This window comes from Pundamilia nyererei, unplaced genomic scaffold (genome assembly GCF_000239375.1).
Source record: "Pundamilia nyererei isolate P.nyererei 1_Seehausen unplaced genomic scaffold, PunNye1.0 scaffold00060, whole genome shotgun sequence".
In the NCBI taxonomy this organism is placed as follows: Eukaryota; Metazoa; Chordata; class Actinopteri; order Cichliformes; family Cichlidae; genus Pundamilia; species Pundamilia nyererei.
This window is the reverse complement of record NW_005187461.1, coordinates 2,503,005-2,528,274: the sequence shown is the minus strand read 5'-3', so window position 1 is coordinate 2,528,274 and position 25,270 is coordinate 2,503,005. Positions and strand designations below refer to the sequence as shown.

The following is a 25,270-nucleotide window of genomic DNA, read 5'->3' as shown; positions in this document are numbered from 1 at the left end:
GGTCTCATAAGCTGTGTTAAGATCTAATAGAATCAAGATTCAATATCTTCCCACATCTGCTGCCAGCGGGGCCTTTTTAAATGCGTATGCATTGATATCTCGCCAATTGTGTCAAAAAAGAAGGACGATTGCATTAATTCATGGTTAATGTTTAGGAAAGGAATGAGTTAACGGCATTACTTTAAGGGTTTCTAACTAAGGAACTATGTTTGTTTCTGCTACTCACAAAGCTAAACACATGCCCGTGTGTGTATGTAGCAGCAGTCACTTCTCTCTATAGCGCCACGTTGCTATTTATGAGTCTTTCTGTCACATACAGGCTTATAAAACGCTCGGGCAATTCAATACACTGTCCCTGCCGCTATAACTAACTTCGTGTTCCCTCCAGGGCATGTGGCTAGTATTGGGACATCAGTTATTCTGACACACGAGAGTGAAACATACAAAGCAGTCTTCAATATTTGATAATGAATTCAAAGATGATGAAGTGTGGCCTTGGCATCTATCATGAAAATTCATGTGTTGCTTGCATGCTAACTAAAAGAAGTCCATTTGAAATAGCTTGTCCACTGTTGCAGCGGAGGCATTTATATTCAAGGCTCAAACTTTTCACCTCACCAAGAATTACAAACTGTTCCTTAATGCAATTCAGATTAGAGTAGCACTCTTTGGTGAGCGTAATTACATTTTCGCACCTTAAAAAACCACACACTATAAACTAAAATAAATCTTTCACTAAAACATAATGAAGAAAAAAGAGAAATCGGCCGTCTTGGCTGAACGTGGAAGCAAAATTAATCCAGTTTTTGAGTCAGAGAACAGCTGTTTGTACTGTATGTAGTTGTTTAATGATGACCCCCATCACCACAATAACACACTGGCATACAGCACGCTCTCTGCACTAAGTGAGACCACTAGCTGGGTGCTAAATTAAAGGGGGACTCCTACTCTGCCTCAACATGCATTAAAAGTTAAAATGATCATTCATTATTAAGTTTTACATAAGCCATCACAAGCTTACAGAATGTGAGTTCAGTGTGCGTTATTGACAGAGCCAGATGAGCCAATGTCTGACCAATCCTCATTAATCCAGCATCAGATCTGACGTTCTGTTTCTTGATGAATAGCAGAAATTAGCTACCCATATGGGCTCTGGCTGCCAAACGATCTTGTAAAGTGCCTGTCCTTTTCATCCCCTGAAACTTTTATAAATAAATAATTTTTTTCCAACTCCTTCTCATCTCTCACCTGTCTCATTTCCTTCTGCTCGGTCGTCACTTTTCTTTTCTCCCTCGTCTTCCGCTGATGTTTCATCTGTCTCGGAGCTCATTTTTCCCTCATTAACCTCAGACTGGAGCTACAGCGAAAGGGTTAAGTGTTTTGATCAGGCTCTGTTGTCGTTTACTCCATACTCATTCATAATGCACGGTCCGATCGAGGCTAACATCATAATACCCTGGTCATAGTAATGGTTAGAGGGCAAAGAGGCAGCAGTGGTGTTATGGATTGATGAATGAGTGCGATGGTTGTTCTCCACCCTGAGTGATATTGATCTCACTGGAGTTTAGCTGCACACACCCATATAACTTGAGGCAGTAGTGGCTGCAGGTGTAGGGGGGAAGGCAGCCTCGGTGTGTGTGGGTGGGCGGTGTGGTCAGTGTTTACCTGTTAGCAGTTGGGTGTGTGTTTGTGTGATGGAGGGAGTGTTCTTAAGCTCCACTGCGCTGCGTATCGAACTCCTCCCCTCCAGAGATTCTTTTCATATCAATTCAGGTGATTTTGAGGGTTGAGCGCGGGCCTGCAGGCAGCACCTCAGAGTAGGTAATTCTCGAGGCGAGGGGCTCAAGCTGCCGTCTGGTTGGTGCCGGGCCTTATCAAAATTCTGATGTTTTCTGCAAGGGTACTCTGGCGTAACAGTGAAGGAGCCAGGTCAGCTGATCAATACCGTTCTCCCCTCTACCCCATACTGAGGAGGGTCAGCTGAGGATTGAGGGAGGGGGATGCTTGCAGACTCTATTTTTCTATCTAACATGAGTGCAGAACAGAAGCAGAAAAGTGTAGCAGAAGAAATAAGAAGTTGGTGGAGACTAGCTCGCGGGACTTGTTTTTGTCTTTGTTTGTGAGTACCTTTTAGCGTGACCCCCGATGAGTCGTTGCCGCATTATTCTCTTTCGAAGCAATTACTTGAAAAATCCAGACTAATGTGATTACCCCGCATTTCTCAGAAGATTTCCAATTAAACTGATACTTGACTCACACCATATAAACTATTCTAGTTGAAATGGATCCCATCTCATGTGAGAGATAAAAGCCAAGGCCAGGCAGAGGCCAGAGAGGGACTGAAAAACAGGAACACTGAGAGACTTAATGAGTGAGGAATGGAAAAGGAAAGACAGAGGCAAGCGCCAATATATAGAGACCAAAAAAACGTACACAGATAAAAAGGGGGAGTCAAGTTGCGAACTAGTAAAAACAGATAGCGAGAAAGGAAAAAAGAGAAAGAGAAGGATGGCAGATGGGAGAAAAATATTGGTTGAGATTAATGGACTTTAAAGGTCAGTCCAGCATGTTGTATAATTCAGCACACAATAGCTGTGATTGATGTGTATGCTTTAGGACCTTTCTTTTTCGGCTCCCGCTGCATTCCTCTCAGAGTTCTTCCGAGCCACTGAGGCTTTGAGTTTAAGCTGGGAGGAGTACAAATTCAGTTAATAGGTTTCTGAGGAACTGCGGTCTTTGATAAGACAGGAAACAGAGAGGCAACATCAAAGGGAATATAGGTAGAAAGGTGGTGCCTCCGTTTGCACGTATGTTTTATTAGCATGTCCTAACTGTAGTCAGTGCAGCTAACAGGCCTTACGGGACAAGTCAGTGTGACGCAAAATGTATTTACAGTCATGTATTATGAGTCTGCGTTACTTATTTATTTGTAATTAAATTATATCCTGACTGCAGTCAAGTATTTCCTAGGACCTTCTAACTTTGTCGATTTACATATGCAGCCAAAGCCGTGCTTTTTCAGCTCAGGAGTTCATGCTAATTATGTGACAGTGCTCCCTGCTGCGTTAACCTGCTCTCTGGCACCCCTCAGTGTTGATGCTGGGCCTGTTTCTCTACTCCTGCTGGAGGAGACACAAGGGCCTAAAGGAGGGTGTGTACCATGTGTCTGCGCATCACGGCGAGTGGGAGGACATCCGAGAGAATGTGCTCAACTACGACGAGGAAGGTGGAGGAGAGCAAGATCAGGTAAACGTAAATGCATTCTGACACAGAGAGTAAATAACAACCAAACTTACATAGAGTACTTATTTAAGTTCTTATTTCCAGGGTTATGTTGATAACCATTAAGATATATTATTTTAAAGTATATATGAACAGAAATAAAACATCAACACTGGATGGAGAATATTTGTTGGTGTTTTGAGATAAAAAAAACTACATTTGCAAGATAAAGCAGTTGAATTTAGGAAGTATTTATTCTCCTTTAACAGCAACAACCATGTTATGCGTGATTTTGTGATGTCCAAGATCAAGTCTTTCCAAAACCTGATTTTTCTTCTTTTCTAAATAATTAGGTTTTAGATTTTGTGTGTGTGCTTTGGATCATCCCCCATCATCACTTAAGCTTCGGGTAGTGTGCCGCTGCCCTGACATTCTATTTAAAAGAAAGCATGGTATCATTTTTAATTCACCGTTCAGGCGCTCGATGGAATAACACTTCCAAACAGGATGTTCCCTCCTCTGTACTTCACAGCTGGGACGTAGTTTCAGTGTTGGTGTCCAGTGCTTTTTTAAATAATTTTTTTATCTTAAAAACTGTGGTAAAAATGTTGTGGAGCATTTATGTGCACAGGTGCAGCTCTAGACTTGAGAGATGGTGCAGTGTCTTTTTGGAGAGCTGTAATTTTCTTTGTAGTGTGCTTCCAGCAGCAGCACTTATTCAGTGTTTTTCTTGTAGCAAACACCTGTACATGTCAGTCCCATTTTTTTGAGTGATATTTTCTTAATTGGAGAACCTGACAGCAAAAATTTGAAAGAATATTTGAAGAAATTAGAACAGAGGTTCACTTTTTTTTTTCAAGCCTGCGCTTTGACTAATTTATCTGTTTCTTAGAAATGACGAGCACAAAATTTGTGTTTTATCCTCAGATTGTGGGGTTTTTTCTGTTGTTTTTTTTAGTGTTGTGGTTTATTATTTTGTATAATCGTGACCTAGATAAAGATTCAGCTATATCGTGTGAGTCACTAGTCAAGAAATCTTGTTAGTCTCAATTCACAAACTATTTCTTGGAACCGCAAATTGCCTGGAGTATAGAATTGTGAGTCAATTAGCAGAAATTAAGAACGTAGATACCAATAGCTGTTAACGCCTCAGTTTTAATAGTGCTTGTAGTAGCAGTTTCCTCTTTCTGCAATTAGATAATTAATTACTTGGCTGATCAATGGTCATGTTGTTGCCAACATCTCTTCTTACATGCTGGATCTTTGTCTCAGTCTTAGGAATGGGTTAATTAGCTAGCAGAGGCATTAGCTGAGCTGCACAGCTCAGATTAATGTGGTGTGCCAGTGTTGTTTTTCATTATCTCCTAAACTCCCAAAAAAGATTACACAAGAGGAAAACCGTATCTGTTCTTCTCTTCTTTCTTTTCATTCCCTTCTTCTCTCTGTGTTGGTCTCTCAGAATGCCTTTAACATGGTGGAGCTACAGCGCTCCCTCCAGCCAAGCCCAGCACAGTCACTCCGATATAGTTATCCTCAAAGCATCATCTCCTACCCGCAGACTAAGCCCACCCAGGACACCAACAAAAATGGCACGTCTAATGGAAATGGCAGTGCCGCGATTGCTCTACGTCTGGCAATTCCTCCTTCAGAGACAGAAACCTTGCCGTCCCCTCTGACCTTCCGCCGCTCCCAGAAAACCCTGTCCTTCTCCAGCCAGGACTTGGCCCGCTACCTGTGTGAGGTCATCAGGGACATGGATCACCCTGAGGATCTCGGCACTATGACCACACCACGCCGTCCTGCAGGAAAGGAGCGCGGACTCGCGGGTGTGCGCTCTCTCAGCTCCCTAAGTGCAACTCAGGGTTCAGAAGTCAGACTTCAGGCAGCCCAGAGCACTCGGCTGGACAGGTTCAAAAACCTCCGAGCTGTGGTTAGTGATTTAAGAAGAGACTCCAAGACTCCGGAGGGCCAGAGAGACAAACTGAAGGAGAGCAGGGGGCAGCCGAACTGCGAGAAAAGCGGATGAGGTTGCGCTCACAGAAACAGAACTGAAAGTTGCAAAGAAAAGCAACGGGAATCAAAAGTCGTTGGTTGAAATCCAAAGGGAGATAATTAAATGTGATATACTTTGAGACTGGGAGGTTTGGTCTCTGTGAAGTCTGCTATAAATGTACTGTATTGATGAAACTTTGAACATTTATGTTCTTTGATATGAACCATGTTTACCAATGAATGATCAGATGTGATGTATTGTTTACTTGGCATTGCACTGTACAGTATTTACTCTGCAGAAAGCACTTTTTGGAAGCACTCTGTCAACACTACTCATGTCATAAAACTCATAAGAGTAACGTCTGAAAGCAAGACTCCAAATGAGTTTTCTGTGAGATAACTTTTCTTTGCTGTCAATGACTCATGAAATTAATTATGTGAAAAAAACGATTTTGTTTCATTTGTATTATCTATTTCCTTTTCAATAAATGAATATCTTTGATAATATTTCAAAGTTGCTCTCATTCAAATACGAGTTCATAATTAGTGATGCTCAAGTTTTCAGCTTTTGAAGTTGAAGCTAACTTTCATCATCACTGAAGTAACACATAGGTACGATCTTTCCTTTATTCCAGGTTTTATTTAGATGATGAGGCTGGAACAGCTGTTCTTGTCTTATTCAGCTAACTATTACCAGCAACTGGGGCCTCTGATGAGAAAAACAAAGTCAATTTCAGGATTAATCATTCATGTCCAGAGCCTATAGCCTCCTGACCTGAGCTTCTGGGAGTCTCCAGAACTCAAAGTGCGGGGGTCCCAGCAGGCAGCCCTACATCATACTTAATTGGCCTGCATTACTGGAGTTAAACAACTGTGACACTGGAGCAAGCCGCTGGGGAAGCGCACAGAGCTGCTGCTTGGGCCTGATGTTCCTGTCTGTCGGCACACCTACATAATGCATCATGCAAAGAGATATGAGAGGTTCAGAGGGCGGGTTTGACTCCCCGTAAGTCTCTAAAAAGCTTTACTCGTTTTGTAGTCAGTCTGAAACCAGCGAACCAGACACACGAAATACCAGATATCTCTGCCTAAACTTAAAGATCATTGTTGCATGTTACATACGTGTAATGCTACATGTTTTTCTCTGCATTAATATTATTATTACTAAATTGCACTTGCTCTACTTTTGTTCACTCCTGTCTAAGATAAATGCATTGCATGAATGCACACTGCCATCTATTGGCAAGCTACTGGCACCACTTTTCCCATAAACAACATCTCATTATTTTCAGTATGAGCTGTTGTTTCTGATTCAGTTCATTTCTGCAGAGCACGCAGGTTGATTTCCGAGGAATGGGTATTTCTATTCTGGAATCATGATTCACAGTTTAGCCCTGATAATATTCCACTTATTAAAAGTCGGTCAAGTATTGTGTGCACGATAAGTGTAAATGTAAACATTTCAGTTTCACTCCTTCAGTATTTAAGTAAGTATATCCACTTAGACAGTTAAATATCATTACCAGATAATTTTGGATTTAAAAAAAGCTGAATAGAACTTGGCTTCTGACCCTCTTTCAGCATTTTTTATCATCACAAATTAACTTCCAAGACTCGGAGTCTCCAAACACCTCAGTGTTGGTGCCTGCTGTTGAACAGATGCGACATCCTTGTAGGTTTTGTTTGAGACTGAAAATGAGGTTTTTAAAAATGTTGCCTTGCTCCTAAAACTACTTTTTTATTTTGCTTTTATTTATTTACTTTACCAAAAAACAACAACATTATCTTTCCATTAATTATTTCAATGGACGTAATTTAGCTTTCAGCCATTAGAGGACACTGTTGTTCCATCTACTGTACCACAGCAATCCCATGGTGCAACTACAACAGCGCCTGAGGGGCTTTTACAAATGAAAACCACAGCAAATGAGTGGAGAGCCAGCAATGAGGGGCTTAAGTACCACAAAATCTATTAGAGTCATACGTTCCTATATCAAATTTCAGACAGTGTATCCAGATTTACTGTAAGTAAAAATATGACACACACACACACTAAAAGAAAAAGAAACAAAAGCTTCATTGAAATAATTTCCTTACTAATAACAAAGAAGCATTACAGACAAAGTGAAATGGTAAATGGTAAATGGCCTGTATTTGTATAGGACCCCAAAGCGCTTTACACATGCAGTCATCCACCCATTCACACACACATTCACACACTGGTGATGGCAGCTACATTGTAGCCACAGCCACCCTGGGGCGCACTGACAGAGGCGAGGCTGCCGGACAAAATGAACACAAAGTGTATACATAAGGCATTTACGATGCAGAAATTACCAGTACAAGCATTGATGCATCATAGAGGCTCGCTGCTGTATAACCAATGGAGGGGCTAAATTCAACAATTGTTGCTTACATTTATGTATTTGATTTGAATATTTATTTATTTTTGGTCGGGGGAGGGCATTGAGTGTTTTTTCCCCCTTTTTTTGAGTAAAATTTTTTTTTTAACTAAAATGTTTTGTGGGGTTCTTTGAAAAGGATCTCGTCTACCTGCATAAAGGATCACATAAAAACATTTAAAATATCCCTGTGGACCTGAAAGTCACTGGGGGTTTCTTTCCCAGCCTATCATGGGGTGAGAGGAAGGGTACACCCTGGACAGGTAGCCAGTCTGTCACAAGGCTAAAACAGAGAGAGAGAGAAAACATTCACGCTTACAGCCAATTTAGAATCAATAATTAATCGAACATGCATGTCTTTGGACAGTGGGAAGAAGCCAGAATACCCAGAGAGAACATGCAAATTCCACACAGAAGGAACTCATCCAGTGGATTCAAACCCAGGACCTTCTTGCTGAGAGATGCTACATACTGCACCACCATGACACCTAAAGTGGAAGCCTGGATGAATTCAGGCACATATCTGAAAACTGCTGCAAGTGAATAAAGTTTGTCACCACAGATACAAATTAAAACAATACAACCCCTCCAAAAATGCATACAGAAATATGCTCACTGTCTTCAGTTGTGAAGTGGAAAGTGTTGACATGAACGCAGAGTTTAAAAGCCAGCATCCGTGATGGTAAAGTGCACATTAGTCTGCATAGTATGGGGAACTTGCACACCTGTGAAGACCCCAATAATAATGACTGAATGATAAATAGCTAATATATGAAGTACTATATGAAGATATGCTGCCATCGGGGTGACAGCTTGCTAGGGAGGGTCTCACTTCCTTTTTTTAACAAGACAGTGTCAAAACACATTCAGCATGTCTTTTAACACTAAATTGAAGTGCTGAGCAGCTGTTCCTTAGATCAAGCAAAAATAAATAAAAAGGATCTAATAAAACTGCATCAATTGGTCTCAGAACACTTACATGTGTTATGGAGTAATATTAAAGTAATGGGACTCATACTGGAAAGTAAAATCAACCCTTTCATAAGTCTGTAAGAACTATTAACTATTAACACCCCACAGATCCAACAGAATGAATAGGAGGAGGAACCATATAAGATACAGCCATGTACTATAAATGACGTTTTAAAAAGTACACATGAAGGCTAACATGCTGGGACTGTGAGTTTTAGCGCTGCAGTACATATTTCTGATGAGATATCAGTACGTAAGGTAGGGGACGGGAGAAGGTGGTGGAGTTGAGTAAGTAGGAGGAGCAACACAGGAGCAGAGTGTTTGATGTGACAGCTGGAGATTGTAAGAATGAGGGGTGACACAGTGCTCCAGCTTCCTCAGCCCTGGTCGGTCACCCAGTCAGCCTGTCAGTCAGTCACTCTCTGAGATTCCAACTCTGTTTACTCTTGTGTTATTAACATGCGTGAGTCTCTTTGTATGTGTGTGTGTGTGTCCGTGTTTATCCTCAGGCAATAGATCTGGAAGAAGTGACAGTGTGGCGTGGCCCTCTGTCAGTCGCCCAGTAAAGTGGCATGCGTGTCAGCTCTCCTGACAGACGCTCTCATCCTGCTGGCCAACGGTGGCGGCTGCAAATGTGGGACATGTCTTGTGACAGAGCGACACAGCCTACACGACAACTCGGCATGCAGACAGGACATGAGCAGTCAAGTTTGATGTGAGGGGGGTCACTGCTGAGGGCCCAGGCTCTCAGAGGGTGAGTGAAAGCTGCGGTGATCTCTGCACAGCTGGAGATGCAGCAACTATGCTTCACCTCACAGTCTTTTGTTTTAAAATGGATGGAAAGGAAACCTGCTTTTGCCAGAGGTTTGCTGACATGGTTCTTACTGTAAATGCACCATGTATGGCCTCAATTAATCACTGCACACTGCAACAATATCGTTAACAAATAAGTGGAGTGAACGAGAAGAATTAGAGATCAATTAGTTTGTACTTAACCTGAGATATGGTCGATGAATCAGTTTCAGCACTGTATTTGAAAGAATTTGTGTAGTTGTGTGTTGGCGATAGACTAACTGATAGATAGAGGTACTAAGGGAATCTCTGCAAGAAAATATTTAAAGATCTTTAATCTTCCCCATTAAAACAGCTGGGAGAATAGTCCAAATGTAGCATAGGTAACTATTTAAACAGAAATGTAAAGGCAGGTGTTAAAAAATGTAGCACACAAATTTGAAATACATAAAAAAAAATATGCAGCAAAGGTTTTAATTTTAGTTTTTGTCTGTTTGTCAACACCAAAGCTGCTCACGGTGCTTCAGTGTTTAATGAGACTGGGGCGGTTGAATGGCTCTGTTCCACTGTAATATGTATTCCTCTGTATCATAGTTTCCTTTTGTTTTTGGTTTTTTTAAATAGAGCTAAACACTCTGAAAATAGACTGAAACTAAACTGAGCTCTGTTTCAACTCTCTGCTTTGGATTTTCTTCTCAACTTTCTACCATACCGAGATTTTAAATTAAATAAAATTAAAAAAACTAAATGTATGTTGCACTAACCCAGTATTATATTCGATGTTAGTGTGCATGTGTTGCAGTTAGTTTTGGAGTATATCCTGTACACTGCTCTGAAAAAGTTAAGTAAACATTTTGGAAACAGTTGATCGTCACAGTATAACTAAAAGTCAGTTAAACGTTTAATCGAGTTGGTCTAGTTGTTAAGGATAAACTGCTTGAATCTATTTTATCTGCTTAGGTGTAAATTAATCTGACAACATATGAGAGGCAACAGGAAGGCAACCCTCAAAAAGTCAACAGTTATGCGAGTTTGGACCACAGACCATTACTTTCTCCTTATCCCTCCTGACTTTTTCTTAGTTTTGATTTTTGCAAGTGTCCTCGTCACTACTGATAGCATGAGTTGGCACATGGGGCCCAATCAACTTGCACAGGTTGAATAGCTCCCCTGGGATGGCGCATTCATTCATGCCGTGACAAGAATGTCTCCCAGCACAGTCTGGGCAGTTTGATACCAAGAAATGGGCCAGTGCATGAGCAGGATGGTCAGGGTGGTAGATGAACATCAACCCAGCAGCAGGACCAGTATCTGCTCCTTTGTGCAAGGAGGAATAAGAGGAGCACTGTTAGGGCCCTACACCTCTGACCTGACCTGTATCAGGCTAGTCAGTTGTTGACCAAACAATCAGAAACATGTGACAATTAAGTGTTTATTTTAATTATTTGTGATATAGTTGAAATTTCCCAGAAAGCCAATAAACAGTTGCTGTGTTAACATTTTCCAGCTCCTGTCCTAAGTATTAAGAATGAACTTAGAGTGATTTAAAAAAAAAGGAAAGTCGAGATTTCAGTTTGATTTTATCCCATCTCATTATGCAGTTCTCATGATCAGCCCACAGATGGCACTCTTTGCCACACCTGAGCTCTGCTCCACACCACTGATCTGTGCTCACATCAGGATCCTCAGGTTTCTTTTCAGTCCCAGAGAGTTACTTCATCCCCTCACCATGTGATTCAGTGCTCGAGCAATGTGCTCTGCAAGGATGCACCGGATCCTTCCAGAAGTGCTCTGGCCATAGTTTATCACTGACTGCATTAAGAGCATTTAGTGGCACAATTGTGATGGATTCTGAGAGCAGCTGATTTATTGATCACTCTCCTCAGCTAAGCTGCGAATACTCAAATAGTTACCAATCACCTCCAGAAGTCACCTTCCCACAAAGCCTTTCTCTTTCAGCCTTGTAAATGGTTTCTGGTCTGTGCCACAGGTGACTTTGAGACAAGAACTAACTGGATTTTTAAGGCAGGATTACACAACAAACGAATCAGTGAGGTGCTCTTGCGTTGAATGCGGCCATTTGCGGCCATCGAGGACTTTGTCCATCCATCACCGAGGAAGAGGAGGGTCGAGCTGAACAGCAGTGGTGTTTGAGACGAAGAGGGGGAGAAGCAGAGGGCGCCTGACAGATGGGCTTAGTGAGTGAATCATTGACAAGGGCCTGCTATAGGATGCTGGCTCCATCAATAGCTCAAAGCCTGTGTGATGAATTACTGCAGACAAACAATGCTGAGCAAGCAAATGTGTGTGTGTGTTTTTTTAAACAAAGCCAGGTGAAAATATTAGAGCTTCTTTTCAGAGCATTACACCTCGAAATATTAGCTATGTTCATGTAAACATGATTTCTTGGTAAGCCCGAACATTGCCAAGAAATGGAATATTATAGTAAATATATTCTTTTTTTTTCTTTCTTTACTCTTACTTTCACTCATATGTTTTGTTACCATCTTGTTACATTTTAGGGCAAGATGACAGATTAATCTTAAAGATATGATATATAGTCATAATGCAAGTTTCCCGAATGCTGTAAAAGCAGTAAACATATACTTACTTACTTATGTACACATAACTGTGAGGTTAGAGTTTATGATTGTTTTATTTACTGTAAAATACACAATGATAATTAAAGTCTGTCAGATTGTAATTAAAATCAAACCAGTGGCACATTTGCAGCAGAAGTCATTCTTGACTCTCTATAATTAGCCCTGTAAATTTCACTGTTTGTTTCTCGCATCTACTGTGTGAGTTTGTTTGGTTGCTTTTATTTAGTATTTCTGACAAAGTAGATTTTTGTGGAGTGTTTCTAGTCCTCCGAATTCTGGGAGCTGTAGTATTGAAGGATACATACAGCTACCACCATTTCATAAACACTTTGGAGATGGATAAATACTTTATTTTCAAATATCCAACAGCTCATTAAAAAGGCTAAATAAAATAATTAAATAACACTGAAAATAAAATAAAATCAAGGATAAAAAAGGCACTATCCATCCACAGAACTGGACTAAAACCCTAAAGATCCTTATTTTAAGAAAAGAAATATGAGAGAAAAAAGCATCAAAAGTCAAACTTCTCTCTTGTTTCTACTTTTCTGTGACTTTTAATGAGTAGCCCAGAAAATGTTAACACCTCCCTCCCCAGACTAATCTTCTCCCACCCTCTGTGTGTCTCCTCCTCCCCTATACTGCAGACAGAACTCCACCAGGTGCTGCTGAAAACAATGGCTGGCCCATGCAGGGATCAATGCCAGGCCACTGATGGGCTCTCATTCCTTCACCAGCGGACGTGATAAATGACATGGCCCATATGTTTCAGTAGCCTAGACTCCAGCCATCAGCCTCCTTTGTCTCCACATCTAAAGGGAGTTATGCAGTGAAAAATGTAATTAGTGCACACGTGTGCAAACAGAGCAACTTGCATGTATTCGTTTAAGGAAAATGCTGAATTAAATTGTCCTGGATTAATTTTACTTAGAAAGGTTCATCAATTGAAGGCAAATTTATATAATGTATATATATAGAGTTGAGAAAGCAGAGTATGTGATCCTTTTATTGAAAATAAATTGTGTATGCTCCCTCCTCCTCCTCCTTCTCCACACTCTTCTCCTTGGCAGCAGTAAATCCTGATGTCTATACAGGTAGCAGCGCTCTGGCCCCTGCCGGCCGTGTCCCAGGTGTCTTGTCAGCTGTCAGAGACGTCCGACAGCAGACAGGGATGGCATGACCAGCGGGCCGGGCCGTGTTGGACGGGTCAGCCGTCAGCGTTGTGGACAGACAGGCATGTGGCAGTGATCTCCCTGTGACAGGCTGTCAGAGCCGCCGGAGAGCCACCAACCAGCACTCGCCCCCTGTCATCCCACCTGACTACAGACAGAAGGAAAGCTCTGAATTCTCAACTTGGCACCCGGACTCCACCGCTTCCTCTCCCCCACTGCTGTACAGTACAGCCACTGTGGCTTCTAAATTCAGTGGGTTTTTTGAGGCAGATCAGCGAAATGCACTGGTGTGGTCGAGCCCTCGGTAAGACTGTCACTCTGTGTTAGATAGTCTAATTGAATGTTCTTTACCTGATTCACCTCTTGAAAACGTAGACCTGCAGAGCACACATCCTGAAGCAGGACTCATCTGCTCCTAAAACAGGAGCAGATCTAAGGCTGTCAGATGAAATAATTATCATTGTATAACAAGCAGCATCTCTATCGTGATCCTTTAGACCTATGAGCTTGCATTCTCCATTATGTATGGTTACTCCTAAACCCCTCTACGCTAGAGGTGACGTCATAGCTAAATGATTAACCTCAGCGTACCTGGTCTTTTACTGCAGGCCACTCCCTGTTCTTTCCTCGTGTTTCCTGACAATCTGTCTATTCTTCTGCATACTTTGCAAAAAAAACACACACACACGCAAAACAATCGTTAAAAAAAAAGACTCCTCATCCTCTGTGCGCCTGTCTGGCAGGTGACATTTGGAGCGGTTCAGGAGATGTATATGCCATTTGTATCCTTGGCAGGGTCAGACCATGTAACATGACCTGCAGGACAGAGAGCTGGAGAAAAAGATACTAATCTTGCACAGAGATCAATACGGCCCAGAGAGGACCTGATAATTGACCGCTGTCAATCAATCACGCTATGTTTGTGAAGCCTTTTAATGTGTCTGTTTTTCTTTTTTTGTTTTTGAAATCAGGGTGCCGGCTGGCTGCAGGAAAGCTGAAAATAGGCTTTTACTAAGAATAATACTTCAATATAAAATGATTATATTACAAGTAGGAGTTCTGGTGAGCAGTATCAGCAGTAAATCCCTAATATAATAATTTAGATTATAATACTTTTGAGTGTTATTCTATTATTTTAGTATTACTGATGCATTAATATAAAAACCACTTTAGTTATAATAGCTTTTGGATGGATTTAGCAGACTAAAACCACAACATGACTGAAATAAAGGGGAGTAGAAAATAAAAAATCTCCGCAAGAGATAATAAAACCAATCAAATGTGATTTGAAACAGTAGTTTGGTCCTAATCAATAAAAAATTACTAAAATATGTTGTGAATATAGAAAACATTTTAACACTTCAGATCATATTTAACGTGCAATGAAGATTTCAATACATTTGATGAACAGTTTCCCACTGTTGAGCTTTGGTGACATTAAGTAGTCTCAGCTGGAGGTTTCATCTCTGTCACAGGAAAGATGGCGTGTACAGACTTTGCTATCTTGAAGATGTCTGGAAACATGTCTGCGACAAAGAGGGCTCAAACACCGGTCCGTTTGAGCTGGGAACGTGTGCCATAGTTTCCTCAGGTACCACAAACGCATGCATGTGAGGAGATGCAAAGGTATACCTGCACAAATAAGAATGCAGACACTAGCTCATGCACACAGACCCACTCGTACACACGCACTGCTCCAGAGGCGTAGACTACAAATGCATGTGATGTTCAGAGAGGACGTGACATCAGAATATGCAAAAAAGACTTTGCCGCAGGCCAGAGATTTTTAATGATGAATCCATTCATTATAGAATAAGGTCATTATGCTTTTGTTGTCATGAAATGTACACATTCATCATCAGTCCACCCAGGACCGAGTCCATTGTCCCTCTTCTCCAGACGACCTTGGATGGAAAATTTATAAAGCAGAAAAAATAAGCAACACGCACAAATACAAACAGAGACGCGCGCAAACATGGATACGAGTGCACACATAAGCATCCGCAAGGACAACAAACACACACACCGTGAAATATTTTTCTAATCCACATTCATTTCATCAAACCGTTTATTAGGCATGAGGGGGAATGCAGAAAAATGCTGTCTTTTTGTGTGTGCTGTTGGTGAGCTGTTTCGTACCCTAACCAGGGACTAAACCGGATATATGAGCCTGTAATGAAACATTTTATGCTAATTGTATTTGTTTATGAGCAAATTAATGGCAGCCGTGCAAAACGGATGATGATGTGAGCACATACACAACATGATAGGATTCCTGAGGAATTCATTAGCTGTTTGCAGGTAATTAGAGGAAATAATTAAGGTGATTAGAGTGCGTCACATGCACACACACACACACACACACACACACACACACACACATGCACTCATATGCACACGGGTACAGTATACAGTACATCAAAAGATCTCCCCAACCCCCCTTTTTGGTTTTCTGCAACTCTTTGTGGAAAGTGCTGACAGTGCTTTCCAGAATAACCCAATCACTGAATACAGAGAGATTTTAATCCCTCTTTCTCCCCTCATCTTCTCTGTCCTCGTAGGTCTCCTGCTTGCAAGGTTCCCCTCCAGTCACAAATCCCTCATACAGAACCCGGTCACAATGTGACACATGCAGAGGTGGCATATTAGTGCACCAAAGACACAATCAAGTGGAGAGCTCTAGCACAAAATGCAGAAGTGATAAATCAACAAGCTGGAGCTCCACGATATAGACAGCACAGCATCACATACAATGGCCTGCTGTCTATCGGAATAGCAGAGTTGTAATATATGCGCACGCAGAGAGACAGACACACACATATATAGGAAAATAAATGCACCACTCAGTCATGCACATCCTGAGAAAATCAAATGTTCATGTGTGTAGCAGGAGCTGTAACATGGAGGGTAAAACCCACTGATTATCCGAGTGTAATAAGCAAGCAGCCTCTTCTCCGGTGTAATTGGTCTGCAGTGGATCTGCAGCCGAAGCTCGTTAGTGTCACAGCAGAAATAATCACGCAGTAAAAACCCCTCCTGTGACTGATCACCATATATCATACAGATACACACTTACAGATGCATGAATGATTCACACACGCACAAGCTCTTGATAGGTGGAGCTTTAGTGTTACAATGCAGATTTGTGCATTAATGCAAAATCTAGAGAGGGAGCTTAATAGGTTGTCATGTGAATTGGAAGCGCTTTGATTTATTTGGATAAATATTTTGTACAAAACTGTTTGAAACGTTGCCTTTGCTTCGATCATCTCGAGCCTAAACACAGTGGAAGTATTTGCAAAAATACAATTGCATCTTTCCCCCCACGGAATATGAAAATCTCTCGGTGCCTATTCCGTACACATTTTTTTCTGAAAGTGACACTGTCAAATAGCTTGTGTCATTCAAATATTTCATGTTCAAGAATATGAGATTTTTGTTGATGTATGACTTCATGCCTCCACGTCTTCCAGCAAAACAAAGATTTATTTATTTCGCTTTTATTTTTCTTTCTTTCTTTACAGCATTTATTTCTTCAAGAGCAAAGCGAAACCTTTTGGGGGAAAATATTGCAGTGGGTGCTTGACTTGGAGGACAGTTATCCCTAATAAACTGACTGATATATTCATTTACTTTCTTTTCTAGATACTCCAGAAACACCTTTGCATGTTGCTCCAGATGTAAGGGCATTAAGTAAAAACCTGCTTTGATTCTTTAAAATATTGTAGAAAATCTAATCGAAACGGCTGATGTGCCTCCGAGAGAAAGAGTTCTGCACGACTGCTTCTATGAGGAGAAATACTGAGTAGATGGCATTGGAGCTATTACAGTTAAAAGAGTGTAGAGCCTTTCATTGTTTAAGATGAAGGTAAAAGGCAATGTGAGTGTGTGTGTGTGTGTGTGTGTGTATGTGTGTGTGTGTGGGCGGTGACTGATGGTCCTGATTCAGAATGGGGACCTTACACAGCGTCTGAAACAGAATCAAACTCCAACACCCAGGTATACGCCACCTGCACCAGAAGTCATTTAAATGTCCTCTTGGGCCATCGTAACATCAGGAAAATTCAATCACCCTGTCTGCTGTTGGAGGGGGGACAACGTTCTCTGAGATTACTTGCAAAGAAACTTAATAGCTAAGAGCATTAAACGCTGGTTGTTGCTAGTACCGCTGCCAATAGTGAATAAATGATTTTGGCAGTGTATACAGACAGGGAAATCAATACCAGAGGGTTTTCTGTGGTGTTGGGCTTCTGTATTCATGTAAACATGGGAAGTGGTTTTCTTCACACCTCAGAGCGAGATTACCTCTCACCACTGGAGGCCTGCCCGGGTGCAGAGGAAGATGCAGCTCTCAGCTTGAATCTGCCACTGGCACGAAGATGATATTTGAACATCACCCATTCTAATACGACATATGTAAATATCAGGCAGGTTTTTTTTGTTTTTTTCTTTTGGTTGCCCACGCTAGATGTCAATGTGGGGGAAAATATCTGCTTTGATGAGCGAGTGTTCAGGCAGAATAACTGTTGCACATTTAGTGGCAGCTGCCCGGAGGGCCTGAAATTGTGTGATCACTGATAAGCTGAAGCCATATTTCATGAAGTGTTGAGGTAGTCTAAGCTGCTAGTCCTTTTTTGCTCTTTTGTTGCCCCGTCCCCTGTTGCGACCCCTCTCTGCGTATCTCCGTCCAGACTTCAGTTAGGGGGCAAATGGAGGGACGGAGACAAGAGGCTGAGAGGAGGAGGTGTCGTGAGGGGGCTACTGCTCAGCCATAGTGACCGGGTGAAAAGGCAGTGCAGATGTAATTTGTCCTCAATGGCTGTTTGGGAAGAGTAATTGTGGTGACATTGGCGGGTCGATAGTATGGATTTTTTGTTTGGAGTGCCCTGTGTGTGTGGTGCTAAGGGGAGGCCAGGAAATATAACACTGCTGCTCAAATACAATAAAAATGGATCGAGGGTGTGGTGGTTGTTTGCAGAGCTGGTAGCCATCGTTTGGCTGTGGATGTCATACTGTAGCTGCTGTGGTTATCAAATACACCCTGCCGTTCTGCCCTATTAACGCCAAATGTTCGAGGCTTCAAACAGGTCTTTCAAACAGGTTTAAACGCTGGAACAAACCCTCCGTTTAAGAGGTGTTTCACTCGAGCAAATATTTCTCTAAATATGCTGCACAAAGGAGTAGCTGTGTTCTCAAATCACATTTGTTAGGGCCCCTTTTAATGCACTTCCAAGAAAATCATGACACAAGAATAATGACACATAGCACTCAAATATTGTTTGGCTCCTGAATGCTACAGTGTGTTGCAAATTTACAGGAAAATATAGGGCATTTAGCTGACCCCAGTTCCAATCATTGTGCAGTAACAGTGAGGGGTGAGAAGGAAGCCTCAGGGGAGCCCAGTGGATGCTAGCTCTGGTGTCCCAGTCAGATATAACATGGTCAGGCAATGGTGTGTGAGCACAGGCTGTTTTGAGCCATCTAAAAATCTAATGAGAGAGAACAAACGAGGTTACGACTTATACTGACTGTGTAGGATCAGAGGCATCCTCTAAACACATGTATCCCAACTTCCACATTAGTCTCCTGCATTTTATCCTTTGTAGCTTCACATGTGATCTGACTGATGTATTGCAAATGATTCCCTCGGCCTCTTTGTTGCCCTTCGCTTGTCTTGAGGTGTCAAAAACACATACTCCCTCGTACAGATACACTATTTCATCCTGAGATCTGCTCTCCACTATGCTGATAATGAACAGTGTGTCGTGTCTTAATAGGATGCTTCCTGTCGAGCCAGGGCCACCTCGTAGAACACAGCCAGGCCGGCCTTGTCTCTGTCACCCCTGTCATCTCACATCAGATCCTGTTTGACTCCAAAGCGGTGCTCTTTGGGTAAAACCATTAACGGAGCCGACCGACACAAACAGGACCACATTTTGACACTCAGCCGCCACCCTGACGTAACCGAGCACGACACCTGACGTGGGGAAAAGGTCACACGACTCGTCAAAGAGACAGGGGTGCCTCAGATGGAGGACGCGAGGACTCAAAAATGGACGCCTCCCGACAGTGATGATGGACACATGGCTGAAGCATGGCCTTCTGGGAGCGGTGGGAGGAGTGGATGTCCTGCCGGGAACTGTCCCTTCCGGTTCCTCCGGTCCGCTGACGAGTTGTGTCCTCGCTGATTTTGCATGATGAGACTCACACTAAGTAAGCAATCAAATGTGGTTAAGTGTGGACAGTTTCACAAGTAATCAGGCAGAATGTTCTTTATCTCAAATGTTAGGTGACATATCAGTCAAAAGAATGAATAAAGTAGATTTACTGATGATTGCACTACGCTGTTGCAGCTTCTGCAGAATATATGGCATTTCATATCAGCAGCACTTTTGCTACTTGGATTATTTAGGCTGCTTTTTATTCTGACAGGGCAGCGGAGACAGACAGGAAATGTTAGAAAAAGAGCAGGTGAATGACAGGCAGCAATCGTACAGTCAATTGTAAGTTGGACTGCAAGGGGCATTTTTGCCCTGGCATAGTAGGTCATCCCTTTTAGTTGGTTAAATGTAGCCAAGCTAAGATTGATTATACAAGAAATTTTCTTTCTTGTTGATTAAAATGTGGCACCTCTTAAGTAGTTTACTGAGGCAGTGAAAGCTTATGTCTGGCTTGTAGCAGGAGACTAACCCTTTGACACCTCAACATTAAAGTTAGGTGAGCATGACACCAACATTTGTGTTTGTTCTCTGCACAAGTTTGAAGTCAGTGGTAATCACAGATGCACACGAGAAAGTCGCTATAAATGGTGCAGCCAGCATAAAATGTAAATACATAACAGCCATGCTTAAAATGGTCAAGGTGAGAGTTTTCAAAGGGAGATTAGCCAACTATTCAGTGGAACTTTATTATTGTATCCAATATGAAAGATGACACTTGTAACTGTAGCTTTATAAGTTGTCTATACACAAAGGGAACCCGTATGTCTATTCATCGTCTCACTGGGAGTTTTGCAGCCACTAAGCTACAGTAAACTGTTCAGCTACCTTTAAATTTCTTAAATTATTATATCATAATACCAAACATTAAGTCAATACATCGTGTTTATTTTGACCTTGTGGTTTTCCTATTTAAAGTCTACATTGGTTATTATGTTATGTTATGTTATATTATGCTAATGTCTTAGTAGAGGCAAAGGCGACTTCTCCAAACTTCTCCAACAAAATCAAATACAGGTAATTCCGAAATCTCAAACAATTTCTTTACAATGTAATATTATCTTTCAGCCTCATCCAGTAACATTGGAGGGGAGACTTTATGTAGCAGATTTAAACATTAAGTCACACATGTAATAGTAGCTTCAGTAATACACAAAGCAATAGAAACAGAATGCCAGGGGCAGATACACAAAAAAGAGATTGGCTTTAGAGAGCTATTGAGGCAGGGAGAGAAGGAGGAAGAGGGTGAAAGAGAGATAGAGAGTCCCTGGGGCCCCATTAGAGGCAGTTCTGAGGGCCGGTGACATCTGACTGGATCAGTGTTCTTCAGTCAGAGCCTCGCCTCTTATCCACTCCTCTACTGGAGTCAATAAACACATCACCTACGCACAAACACATCCACACACAGTAACTGAGCCTCCAGGGTGAGAACAGCATTAGTTCATTTAGAGAGGGTTTGATTCTTTCTCCTTGAAGGTACACAGCTTACTAAAGGCTTAATGAGAATGTCAGTGCTGTTGCATATATGTGCTGCACTTGGAATTGGACAGTGTCACTTTAGAAATTTCTTGCCCGTTAGTGCAAATGTGTTTGTGTGCAGCACAGGGTATGAGTATTTGTGGGAATTTAAAACTTTCATGTGTGTGATGAAGAGGTGGTTAGCAAAGACACATGGCTAGCTTGACAGAAAAACCAAGTGACGAGCCGTAAACACTTCTTTCCCCACACTGACAGTGCGGTGGCACCAAGCAGGGTGAAACTTTGAAAGTCAAGCGGTCCTTTATCCATCCCTGCTCTGACCTTTCTGCTAGGCTGCCCTGTATTCACTGGCTGTCAGTGTGAGTTTGTCAGGAGCCATCCGTCTCTGTCCACCTCCACCCCCCTCCCCAAATCCCTACCGACCCATTAGCCGATAGGATCCGGGGGAACAGCGGCACGGCCAGCCTATAGGGGCCTCTCCTTCTTCCCTCCCTACTCCCCCTCAGCCCTGGTATCCACGTAGCGCACAGCTCGTTCAGGTACCCCTGAGAGGAAGAGCTAGCTGGCTATATATATATAAATACAGTATGTAGCAAAAGCATCAACACAGCACTACTGTCTGACATGTGGCCCATGGGAGCTGCAGAGAGCCTGATAGCTGCTGGGACAGAGGGAAGGCTGGTGGCATCACTGCAGGGGTTGGGTAATGCTGCTGCTCCACACTGATGTGTAGTGTTTCAGCTATAACAGTGTACATGCTTATGGACCAGGAACCAGTTGCACCAGCTGACTGTAAGTTTAAACCTAGCCCAGCTTTATAATGCACATAAAAGAATACACTCCACTAAAATAAAAACCAGTCGAACAACACAACTTTACCAGCTTGTTGTCTTAAAACATCAACTTTATTATATTGATGTAAATTAATATGTAACAAGCTTACATGATCTGTAGGCATTTTAAAAGTTTTATTCAAGCACCATTCTGGCTGGCTGAAAAAGAACCAAGCGGAGGTGGCAAAAACTGCAGTTCCTGGAATGGCCACTTGAGGCGGGCTTTGAAAGCGCTGCCTAAATATGCAAAACCACAGAGCAGAACTTTTTGTGTGGTTGTGTATATTTTTTCACTGCTACAGTCTTTGCTGTCCTCTTAACCAAGTCACTCTTAAAACAGAGATTTTGAATTCTATGTAATTTCCACCTTCATAACAGCGGTAACTCAGCAGTTTAAATTCTGTTTAGGCTTTTCTAAAGGCGTAATCAGTATCAGTTCAAAGTGGATATGGACACATTTGACTGAAGTCTTGTCATCGGGCTTCTCCTCAGCTAATCTGAGTTACACAGCTGGACCTCTTGACAGCACACACTGGTGCTGTCAAGAGGTCCAGCTTTTGGAGTATTTAAATAATCTTAAAACACGGTCTATTCTGCTGCCTGTCCAAGAACTTTGTGTTCCAGTTTTAGTGAGTAAAGCTCATTTATTCATTCATAAAATTTTTCATTTTTTTTTAATGTATAATTTGTATATTTATACCAAGCATGTTACTTTGGAATGATTAGCAGGTATGTCTGTTTGTGCTATGAACCTGTGCAGTCCATAGATGCTAACTGCTAACTAAACTAGCTGATAGTCTGTTCAGTTTCTTTCAATTATGTGTTATTTATATTGCGCAAATTCACAACAACAGGTGCTTCAAGGCGTTACATATTGTAAGGTAGATACCCTACAATATTAGAAAGAAACCTCAAAAATCACACAACTCAAAGGGGGACAGAGGGAAAGAGAACTCACTGTTAACAGAACCAGGCTCAGGAAGGGAAAGCCACAGTTAAAAAGTGCTTTGAGTGTTTAAAAACACTATAAGAACCACTCCATTTACCAGCTGGAGGTGGGTGTAAAGAGAAGAGAGCAGAGACACAGGACAAAAGCCATAAGTCCCATAAGAAACTCCACTGTTATCCAAAAGAATCACTTACTTATGCTGATGAATCATTTTTAAGACTGCACGGGCTTGGTGAAGAGCAGATCTCAGGACGAGGACGTGGCAAACTGGAGGCAGAAACCGATACTATGATTGAAAGGGAACGTGAGGAGGAGAAGGTACAGTACGTTTGAGTTTGAAAATAGAGGGACAGATGGAGGAGGAGCGGGAAGGTGGAGGGAGGAGAAATAGACAGTGAAAGAGGGAGGGAGGAGGCAGTAACATGTGATTAATGGATGGGTGGTAGTGGGGAGGTTGAGGCAGACTGGGAGAGAGCAGAGTGACAGTAATAAAGTGAACCTGCCTCCCATTCATCTCCCTCAACCCATCTCCCGTCTGACTGGTAGGGCTTTACACACTGACTAATGCCACGCTCCGCATGCGGGCACAGACAGGCGTGCCACACACCGCTTGCTGGCTGCCGTACACCGCCACATAAATGAACACGCATCTTCTCATGGTCTCCCAACTTCAATCACCTCGCGAGCTCAATCATTCATCAGCATTGATAGTCTTCTCGAGATCAACGCTACCTCATCGGCTTTTATAGCGTCTAAATCATATTGTGTATCAGGGTCACCTGGCATAAAACAATTGCTATTGTCACTTTAACAACAGGTCAAACATGGCGACCGCGTTTGCCGCTGAATGTGAGCTTGTGACCTTTCCCAACTGGAATGCGTGCTCGGGTGCTTTTTTGTATTTGAGTCATATCATAACAGTGTGATGATTTGCTGGTCTTTAAAAGCACTTTGTCCTGCTTTTGTGAGATGATTCTGTTAGTAGGTGGGCTAAGGTAAACAGTGATGCTCACTGACCTTCCCTCTGGCTGTCTTAATGAGATGCATGTCCCAAACGTAGCCTCATTAACCTGTCCTGAGCTGTTTCAGGTCACGTGTTTTACATTGATTCTGCACTGGGGGAACATAACCTCTTCCGTAATAGGGTTATGTTAGGGTTGTTACCTCTGCTCATAACACACTGCCTTCACTCAGACTTTCTGTAATTATAATAAATTAAACATGGCTCACAGTGGAGAAGATGAACCTAAATATTCATCCTTCTGGAATTGCGCGTTGCATTTAAAATGAACCTTCCCTGACCTTGCTAGTGAGTCAGGGGCCTCATCCACAACCCTCCCAAATGAATGTATTATTAGAGCCACTCGGGCACGTGTGCAGGTGAATGTAACATTGAAATAACTCGTAGATGAGCAATCATTTATCTTTCACTCAGTAAAGCGAGTCAATCACAGTGCTTCAAACCCAAAAGCCTACAGCGAAAATAAAATGTATGACTAAATTGGCTTAAATTACTTTGGCACTCACTTGATAAAAGAGCCTCCGTGTTATTTCAATCATTAGTGGTTATAATTGCTCCAAGGTATAATGAACACATTACTAATTGATAAGGAAACCAGTAACAGTAAAAATCCCTCTCCAACGGGCCCCACCTGCATGGGGTAAATCTGTCTTCATATCAGCCACATGACTTTTGCCCTGGCAGACAATAGATTAAACAATGAATGAATGATTTATTAGCTGTCGTTGTCATGCTATTTAGATGGATGGCTGTACACGCGGCATGACCTCACTTCCTTGTTCTTTGCCTTGTATACGAGGGTATGAAGATAGGAGGGGGGTGGACGGGTAGATGTTGCCAGGGCGGGGTGGGTCAGGCACACCACTGGCCACTGACAGGACCCAGCCACTTGATCAATGATCCCTAGATTCGATATTGCGGAGAGGTGTGAGGCAGCTGCGTCTGAACATCAAATACATATGGAGGGACAAAGGTGTGTGTCTGTAAACTGCACGTGTCTTTGTGTGCGAGTGTGTGTGGGATGGAGTGCAAAGCCAGAAAAGTAACTACCTTTACTCTCTCCAACCTTACCTCCCCTCTCTTCCTCTTTCTCCCTCTCTCAAATGGGTTATTCTGGCGATGGCCCTGACAGGCCATGGTTTGGATTTTGATTTATGTTCCTGTGAAGCTCAAATCAAAGGTTCCATCTACTCCTGCTTTATGGCAGCTGGGATGATGAATGGTGCAGTCTCTCGGTCAAACCAAGCCTCTGTGTCTTTGCCCCACATTTTAATTGCTAAAGTAGCCAGTCATCGCTCAGCCCTCCTACCCTCTCCCTGCCTCCCAACCTTATCCTTTCTCTGCTTTTCAACCCATTGTCTCTCGCCCTCTCTCTAATTCACGCTCAATAATGTACCTTTATCTCTTCAAAATGTCTGGACTGCCTGAACTTTCCCTGATAGAACTTCAAATTGGCAGCTAAAGTGGATCCACGTGAGAACATTTTTGATCTACCAGTAAGCGCCGAAGCCTAACAGATAGCTCCTACTATTTAGAAACGGTATCCGTCTTTTCAGCTGGCATACATTATTTTACACATCCAGTGTTAGTGCATGATATACAGCAAACAAGTCTG

General features: G+C 42.2%; 1 protein-coding gene across 1 annotated transcript in view; it reads left to right on the top strand.

Moving 5' to 3' along the window:
* Window positions 1-5,721, top strand: part of LOC102207793 (neural-cadherin-like) — a 107,705-nt gene extending 101,984 nt beyond the window's left edge. Inside the window, exons 32-33 of the mRNA XM_005734833.2 lie at window positions 3,092-3,246; window positions 4,682-5,721. Coding sequence (XP_005734890.1) covers window positions 3,092-3,246; window positions 4,682-5,248 — 722 coding nt within the window. The 3' untranslated portion in view covers window positions 5,249-5,721. The remainder of the gene's footprint in view (window positions 1-3,091; window positions 3,247-4,681) is intronic.
* The last annotated feature ends 19,549 nt before the right edge of the window (window positions 5,722-25,270 follow it).